The 9,492-nt window shown below is 43.4% G+C and overlaps 1 protein-coding gene across 1 annotated transcript; it reads right to left on the reverse strand.

Moving 5' to 3' along the window:
- Positions 1-62: 62 nt before the first annotated feature.
- LOC109414923 (CLIP domain-containing serine protease B4-like) lies at positions 63-8,749 on the reverse strand. The gene is made up of 4 exons (XM_062857140.1): positions 8,504-8,749; positions 8,109-8,438; positions 763-865; positions 63-693 (listed from the first exon to the last, which is right to left on the reverse strand). The coding sequence occupies exons 1-4, from the start codon at positions 8,571-8,573 to the stop codon at positions 78-80; spliced, it is 1,119 nt and encodes a 372-aa protein (XP_062713124.1). The 5' UTR covers positions 8,574-8,749; the 3' UTR covers positions 63-77.
- Between the last annotated feature and the right edge of the window lie 743 nt (positions 8,750-9,492).

Genomic DNA, 9,492 nt, shown 5'->3' on the forward strand with positions numbered 1-9,492 from the left:
TGTTTTGACCCCAAAGCCACAAGGATTTCTCACGCACACAAAAGAAAAACAAATCCAAAATCTTCTCAGTTCGCCCCTTACTCTTCTATATTCTCCAGAACCCAATCCATGTATTTACTAATCCTAGAGTACACCCCTGGTACGTCCTCCGTTCCGCATTTCTCCGTGCCGAAACTCACTATACCTTTCAAGAACCACGCAGGCTTACCTGCGATACGCTCCAGTTTCATCAGCGGTCCACCGGAGTCGCCTCGACAGGAGTCCTTACCGGCTTCTCCTCCGGCGCACAGCTGTGTCTCGATAATGTCCACGCTGACGGACGAGAAAGCGTCCCGGCACTTGTCGTTGGCCCACCCGGGTACCTCCAGGAACATCTTGTACTGGCTTGCGCTCTTGGTCTCCGTTTGACCCCATCCAGCCACCATCATGCGGGATCCTTCCGTGGGCAACCGCTTCTGATCCTCCGTTACCGGTAGACAGATCGGCTGGATGAAGGCAGTGTAGGTTACCGGTAGGGCCAGGCGTATCAGCGCAATATCGTTGTAGTCGGCTCCGTTCTCCTGGAAGTAGTCCTCGTGGATGTAGTACGATGCAATTAGGACGTCCTGATGGGGCTCAATGCAGTCTTCCGGTTCGTAGTAGTTGCAGTCATTGTCCGTCTGGGTGTCGTACTCGCCAAGGCGCACCTTGTAACTGTTGTGAGAGGGGTAAAAACGGTTAAAATTGATAGTTGGACAGGAAATAAAGGAAAGATCGCCTTACAGTGTCCACGAAGATGGAACGCTGTGAATGCAATGGGCAGCTGTGAGAACATATCGCTCGTTGATGAGCACGCCACCACAATGGAATCCAAAGCGTCGGTTGGCTGTAAAGAAGAACAACAATATTAGGATAGCTTAACTACAATCAATTGAAATCGGAATGAAGGGAATGGTACTAGATCATCCAGGAGCTCCATGAAGTCTCGTCCTTGTTGCTCAGTGTTCATTTGATAAGCGGGAAAGTTCTTTGTTTTCTTTCCTATGGAACTTATTGTGTTTTCCTAGATTCGCTACCAGAGTTCTTTCCAAGATTTTTCTGTTCCTGGGATTTCTACTCGAGTTCCATCTTCAGTTTTTGCAGTTCTGGGTTTCTGCATGAACACTTCCCGGAATACTCTCCAGAGGTTCTTGGAAGATTCCTTTCAGAGACGCTAAGACAATTCTCCCAAAGTTCCTTCGGGGGTTTCTCCCTAAGAAATTTTCTGGTTTGTCTTGGAGTTGGAAAAAAAAATCAAAGAAGTTCTAGGGAAGTTCTAAAAAGGTTATGGGTGTCTTTATGAATTTCAGGTGTTTTCAAGAGATTTCAAGGTTGAAACCTCATTTGAGGAAATTTCAGGGGTGTTGACAGGGTTTCAGGGAAATTTCAGGGACGTTGTGATCTCAGAAGCATTCACAAGGTTTTCTTGGACATTTCGAGGGGTTCCAGGGGGTTTCGGGGGTTGAGACTCTCTACTCAGGGTTAGTCAAAGGGAGTTCCATATGGTGTTTCGGTGATCTCAGATGGTTACAGCGGATTTTAAGGCGAAACTGGAAGTATTTTCTCGTTTTTTGGTTTTTGATTTTTTATAAAATAACGAAGCAATATATTCAAAATCGGTTGTCGTACACATGTAGAGTATGGATCAAGATATCTCCTGATTTTTTTTTTCAGGTGGAAAATGTTTTTCGTTTTTCGTTGAAATCATTTTTTTGTGAAATTTTGTTCAAAAATGGTTTCTGCAAAAACGAAAAACAATTTCGACCTGAGAAAAATTCAGGAGTTACCTTGATCCATACTCTACATGTGTACGAAAACCGATTTTGAAAATATTGCTTCGTTATTTGATAAAAAAATCAAAAACCAAAAAGTAAGGAAATGAATCCAGTTTCGCCTTAAGGGGCGTTTTAGAGAGTCTGAGCCTAGGTCTGAGGGGTGTTTTATGAGTTCTCAGGAACACTCAGGAGGGTTTCAAGGGTGTTCTAGGGGATTTCAGGGGCATTACACGGAATATCAAGTTGAATTGGAGGAATTTTAGGAGGTTTCAAGGACTTTAGGGGGGCTTTAGGGAGTTTCAGGGGTTTTATGGAGATTTCATGGAAGTTAATGGATCTCTTCTTTGTGGCTCGAAGTTCGCATTTGAACTTGGCCTGCCTATCTTTAACTAAGTGTTCTTAGAGCACTTCCACAGTGATTAATTGAAGGGCTTTCTTTGCCTGCCATCGCATGAATTTGTACATTGTGTGCAAGTACAATGATTCAGTATGCCCAGGGAGTCGAGAAAAGTTTCCCGACTGCAACGGGAATCAAACCCGCCGTCTCCGGATTGGCGATCCATAGCCTTAACCACTAGGCTAACTGGAGACCCTAGGGTTCTATTGGTTCTTAGAAGCGTTTTGGCGAGCCTTAGGTGGATTCAGGGCCATTTCAGGGGTTTCCGGAGCTTTAGGAGATCACAGGATGATTTAGGATGGATTAGACAGTTTTATGGGTGTTTTAGAGCTACAGGTATGACCCTGGTGATCGTGAATCGCTCTGAAACGTTCATTAGACCTTTTTAATAGGGATAAAAATCAAAGCTAATGAAATGCTCCTGAAGCACACTCAAAACTCGTTCAAATTTTAAATCCCCTGGAGAACAAATCCCCTTCCCTCATAAACCACAGGAATCCCGTCCTTTCAGGCTCTCCCAAAACCCTTAAATCCACTTGGCGTCATCTTATACCCCCTAATAACAACTATTTTCTAGAGAACTAAGTTCCCTGATTTTCTCTCTAGGGATTCCCTCTACGGATTCCTAGAAAAATTCCTTCGGGGGTTTCCTCCAGGAGTTCCCTTTGGAGATTCGTCCAGGAGCTCCCTCAGGAGATTTCTCTAATAATTCCCTCAGGGGACTCCTTGCGGAGTTTCCTGAGGCGATTTCTGCAGGAGTTCCCACAGGGGATTCCTTCGGGAGAGAACTTTCGAGGGAACTCCCACAGGGGAGTCCTGGAGAAGCTTCCGGGGGAAACTCCTGTAGGTACTCCTGGAAGAACTCTTGGGGGAACTGCCGGAGAGAGTTGTTGGATGAACTCTCGGAGAAAACTTGCGTGAGTCCTCCAGTTACTTCTTCCGAGATTCTACTGGGATGTCGTGTAGGAACTGTTTGTGAGTATTCCTCCAACACATCTTCAGAAGTTCCTTATGAGGATTCCTCCAGCACGAATACCATCTGGATCTTCTGCTACAGGAATTGCTTATGGAAGTCCGTCAGCAGCAGTTTCTTCAGAGATTCCACCAGCAGATAAATTCCAGGAGAAATTCTGTAGGAAATCTCAAGTGGAACTTCAAGAGAAATCCCACGAGATCCTTCAAGAAACACCGCAGGAGAAACTCTAGATAAAAGCTCACGATAATTTCCGGAAAAAAATCAGGAGCAGTGGAGGCTTCTCACGGAGGAATCCCATCAGGAAGAAATTAGACGGGACAGACAGGACAGACTGAAAAGACTGGACAGACAGAACAGAGAGGGCAGATATGACAAACAAGACAGACAGGACACACTGGACAGACTGGACAGACAGGAAAGATAGGACAGACTTGACAGACCGGATAGACCCCAGACAACCAGGAATCGCATAAGAATGCACGTTATACATCGTATAAAGTACTATTTAGAGTCACTATCACATATATGTACAGCGGACGGACAATATTCATCGCATATGATGCGAATTTTTGAACTTATTACGACGCATCAGATATAGTCATATAGGAATATAAATCAACTTTTATTTGGTGTAAGTACATCGTAGTAGATGCCATTCTGATGTTTTATTACGATGATCTTTACTTATTCGCAAAAACGTGCGAGTAAACCCGCAAAGCATCAAATGAATTCGCATAATTGCGTACTGCGATGATTATACGAATTCGCTTGGTACTTTTCTTATTGTGTCTGTTTAACTCGCATTGGTGTACGGATGAAATCGCATAAAAGTACAAATGAACCCGTTAAAGTGTGCATATAAACTCGCATATGCTAGAGGTGTTTATGTTGACATAATGCGATTTTATATGTGATAACAATGAAGAGTTGCTGTTGGACTGCGGAAGCAGTGCCAAAATCTGGAGCAACATTTGAAAAGGGACCAAGAGATCTTGTGACTTTTTTCGAAAACTTTCCGTAGGGCATAACAGCAACCCGCCCACACAAATGAACACCGTTATCCGAAAGATCGATGTTTGCTCTATCTGATAACGGTCTTAGTTTTTGTGAATAAGCTGATAGGGGATCAGGAGCGACGAGTGAAGTCATTGTTTACCAATGCCCTTTTCAAATGTTGCTCCAGAAATGCTAAAAGAAAGTGAACAGTCGTAATTATGGTTACAAAGTCATCATTATTTGTTTTATTGGTGTGATAATCAACAATGGGAGGTGCCAGCCAGAGACCCAACAAACATTTTTGCAGTACAAGAGTGGAATAAACTACTCTTAAGCAAACTTTAGCTTAAGAAACTGTTATTCAGCTAGTTCTGTTACTTGGGGAGGTGTAGTGAAAACTGTGCGTAAAATGGTGCCTCGTCGTTTGTAACTCCAGATAGTCTGCCAAACACGCACAGCGCAGGTGAACCAAGTGCATTCCAAACACTGAGGTGAGTTAGAATATCATGATAATTAATCAGCTTGTTTCATAAGTAGCGTTTGGTGTTAAGTGTGAAGTGTGGCTTAACAATCCAAAGATCATTAGTTCGATATCGAGCATGAGCATGAGCATAGATGACCGCACAATTCGTAGTTGCTACTCCGTGATTGACCAGAGCAATCGAAATTGCACAAGGAACCAATGAATAGGGCTTGGGACTAGCTTACTATTCTCAATGTACACAGTTCGAGAGCTCTCAACTCTATTAAGGTCAATAACGGCGCCGGCCACGTCCTTACGGTCATCGAGGAAGGGAAGGAATGTTAGTAAGACAAACGTTGTTAAAAAGACCGCGAATCGCTGCATCTCCACGTTTGTCCCAGGAAGGATTTTTTTTTTGTTAGTAGGGTAAGGTACATTGTCAGTCCGGGAGTCACCTATGGTTGGTGATATGATTTGACAATGGATCAATATACACAAACCGCCGATAACAACCGACCATTTTTCGACGCAAAAACTAGCCAAAAAGAAAATTCTATCGCGCGTCTCCACTCCACTAGGGAGCAGAAACCTTTAGTCTATTCCACACAAAAATACACTGAACGCGACTCAATTGTCGGCGCCCGGATTTTTCTCGACCGGCGAGCCCGAACTCACACTTTTCACCCTTTTGTGTGAATGCAAAAAATGAAAGAAAATATTAATTATCAACTTAAAGTGTATTGGGAACTAGCGCCGACGGGAAGCGAAAAATTCGGAACCGACTCGATCCACGACGCGTCCACCGCACACTGAATTCGACCGCATCGATTTTATTCATTCTCGTTCTCGTTCACACAGTAGCGCGATGGGAAGCAAAAATTCGGAACCGACCGACTCAACCCGCGACGCATCCACCGCACACTGAATACGACCGCGTCGATTTTATTCTTTCTCGTTCTCGTTCACACTGCAGCGTGATGGGAAGCAAAAATTCGGAACCGACTCAACCCGCGACGCATCCACCGCACACTCCCAAAGATCATTAGTTCGATATCGAGCTGACAAAAAATGTTTTTTTTTTGAATATTATTAAGTCGCATAAGATGCTGAACTACGTCGCAATAGTGCTCACGGTGCATCGCTTAAGATATCGCTTCAAGTCATATAGCGTTGTTATTGTTCTGTCAATGTACGTATAGCGCCTCCACTTTTGTACGCATAAGGCACTTTTACTACATCTTATACGATGTAACTTTAACGCATAAAAGTATGTATAACATGAACATAAACTTAATTATACGTGTAAATTGGTTTCTGGGACAGGACAGATAGGAAAGATAGGATAGACAGAACATACTGGACAGAATGGACAAATAGGACAGATAGGAGAGACACGACAGACAGGATAGACAGGGTAGGCTGGACAAACAGGACAGACAAGACAGACAGGACGGATAGGACAGGCAGGACAGACAGGACAGATAGGGAAGACAGGACAGACAGAACAGACTGGGCAGACAGGGCAGATAGGACAGACAGGGCAGACTGGACAGACTGAACAGACAGAACAGATAGGACAGACTGGACTGACTGGACACATAGGACAGATAGAGCAGACAGGGCATACTGGACAGATAGGAAAGATAGGACAGACAGGGCAGATTGCACAGACTGGACAGACAGGGCAGATAGGACAGATTGGAGAGACAGGACAGATAGGATAGACAGGACAGATTGGACAGACAAGACAGACTGGACAGACAGGACAAACTGGACAAATATGACAGACAGTACAAACAGGACACTGGCAGGCAGGGCAGATAGAACATACTGGATAGACAGGACAGACAAGACAGATAGGTCAGACATTATATTGTAAGTTTTGTCTAATTATTGGAAATATTCACGTGAAAAGGACTGTCCTATAAATAGGACGTTTTGATTTACTTAATGGATGACTAATATGTTAGAATCACAAGTTCTTATTTTCATCGATACTGTTCGTTCGTCAAGTAAGGTAACAAATACTTGAAAACACTAATGAACGGAGTGCATAGAACTGGGTAGTTGAAAACTGTACTGTCTGTATTCGTACGAATGTACTAATCCAGGGGTGTTCAGACCTTTTGCCTCGTGGTGCACTTTTTGAAAATAAATTGCTTCGCGGTGTACCTGATCATTTTTTATCAAAAATTGCAATTTTAATTTGTCCAAACTCAGCTATATTTTTGTATTTGAAATGTCTTTCCAGTCCTAATTGTGATTGATTTGCATTTGTTGTTACTCTTGAAACTTTCTATGAATGAAATGATTTTTGACACTGAACTATTTAGCTTGCTGAAAGAATTCTTGAAAATTTTTGAACAAGATTCTATGAAATGCTTATTGTCATTTCACACAGATTCTAGTTAATTTTTTGGCAAATAAATGGCAAAATGAGACCCATATGCAGAGTTGAGCTGAAACTGTGTTGATTACTTAATTATTCCTGGAAAGGTTTATGATTCTCAAGACCATTATTGGATTTCTAAAGAGCAAACTCAATGCGACATCTTTGTGAAATTCTTATTTTTAACTTTCGCGCATTACTGTAGAGATTTTTGGTAAGGTCCTTCCGAATTTTCAGAACAAATTATTTCCAAAATCATAGGCAAATTGTCAGTAAAATTATAACTGAACTACTTCCGATGTCGTCAAACTGCAGAAATTGAAAAGACGCGGACACCGTCTTCAGCCAGAGGCTGTACAGACTGAATGATACTTAAACACTAGACAACGGACATACGGAGCATGCACCAGTGGATACGGAGAAGAAACTATCCTCACGAAAAGTTCCATCGCCCGGAGCGGGAATCGAACCCTCACCCCATAGCATGGTGCGATTAGAAGCTTGGTGACCTTAACCGCACGGCTACGAGGCTCGAAATACTAGATGGATTTCGAAATTTAAGCAAAGTTCTTGAAGATACATTGTCGATTTCTTGTAGGATTTTTGTAAATTCAAGAAAAATAAGGTTTTAATATGATTATCTCGCCAGTTCTTTTGATAAATACATTGAAGAGCCCTTTGTTAATTCCTTTTAATTACAGTTGATTCCTGACTAGTGTTTTGAGATTTTTTTTGGAACAGGTACCATCCAATGAGCACTACAATTTCTAAGGACATCCCTCATTTTCGTTGATTTGATTGATATTAAAAGTTGTCTTCATCAAACATGCAGTACGTTCGCAAATTAAAGGATAAATCTCAAACTAAAGTTAGAACTTTGCAAATGCACTTGGCAAAGCTGCACGGTGCACCAAGTGTACCGCGGTGCACGATCTGAAAACCCCTGTACTAATCAATGGGAAACCCAGCAAAGATGAGACTGATATGCAACTATGTATAGGCAGAGCATCCCTAGCATTGCAATGCGTCAATAACCCCCTTCGAAATCCCACAATTTTTACCACCACAATCACACGATCAGCCTCAGTACTCACGTTTGAAGTATTGAATCCTCGCCAGCCAGGGGAAGTCATCCGGTTTGGTTATTTCGCCGCCCACGATTCGATCGCTAGTGTCCTTGCCGCAAACGCCAACGGGTGGCAGCGTGGCCGGAGCTGCGAAGCGCGCCTTCAGCGACCTTGGCAGAGGGCAGCACACCATTCTTGCCCCCGCGTTCATACCACATTCCGACTTCTTCAAATATTCGCGCTCCTGGTTGGACAAATTCCCGCGCCGCAGCATGGCTCCGGCCGTATCGCAATCTCTGACCGCCAGGCAGACTCCACGCACTCCAGCCCCATCCGTACAGCTGTCGAACAAGCTGGCTGTGATTGTAAATTGATCCTCGGTTAATCAACGCACAAATTCGCGCTTTTTAATTCAACCTTACCAGCATGACTCGTCGCTGCGAGCCAAAACAACGTCAACAACGTCGGCGAAAGGCCCCTCAAAATCACCATTCCGCTAAGAATCTTCGTACGGTACTAGCGGTTGCGTTTGGGCTCTCTGCACCAGAAGGTCCGGTTTCGGCACTCGGCGTCTTCGTCCGTCGTCGTTGCTGATCGTCGATCCGGTTTAAAGTGTGTGCGCGCGCGGACGCGATCGGCAAACGATCACACATCAACGGCATGACGACGACGGTGACGCGACGATCGGGATAGAGGTACGACGCACACACTAATTGGTTGGCCCGAAAACAGGTTGAACTCTCTCGAATTGGGTAATCAACAAAATGCGAAACTACGATTGATTGGCAGCGTTGCTATAAGGAACATTCTATACGTTTATGACGTCTGGATTTGTACGAATATGCACTTTGAACAAATATTTCTACGAAGTCTTTTAGAAATCTTAGAATAAGGCTTTTGTGAACCCAAACCCTGCTTTGAACATGTCATGATCACAACATTTTGTTAGCGAGAAAATCTGGCACCACTGGTGATTTCTTGTAATAAGATTGTCGTCATTCAGTGGTTATTCTACTTCCACTGCAGGAAACAGAGATGTAAATTTCGCTGAAAGCATCATAGTTTGCAATAGGGCAAGCTGGGGTATCATGCATTTCGGATCAATACGCATTCTACACGGCTGGTAGTAATATCAGGGAATAAACCCCCCCCCCCTCCCTAAAATGCCACGTCATTTACGGGTAGTCCCTGATAATTTGTTAAACTTCAAAATGATTGTATTCATGAACAAGTCACATCACATCTAATCAATTACTTAAAACTTGATTTCGGACCTTTTTGCCACGTACTGTATTATACAAATGCACGAGAGTCGAGATGGAAGGAGTCCCATAAACTGAGCGATAAGGGGGCCGACCGCAGTTAATGACGAGTATTATCGCATTAAAAATCCCACTTTTTATATGTATTC

The sequence above is a fragment of the Aedes albopictus genome, chromosome 3, assembly GCF_035046485.1.
Source record: "Aedes albopictus strain Foshan chromosome 3, AalbF5, whole genome shotgun sequence".
NCBI classification, from domain to species: Eukaryota; Metazoa; Arthropoda; class Insecta; order Diptera; family Culicidae; genus Aedes; species Aedes albopictus.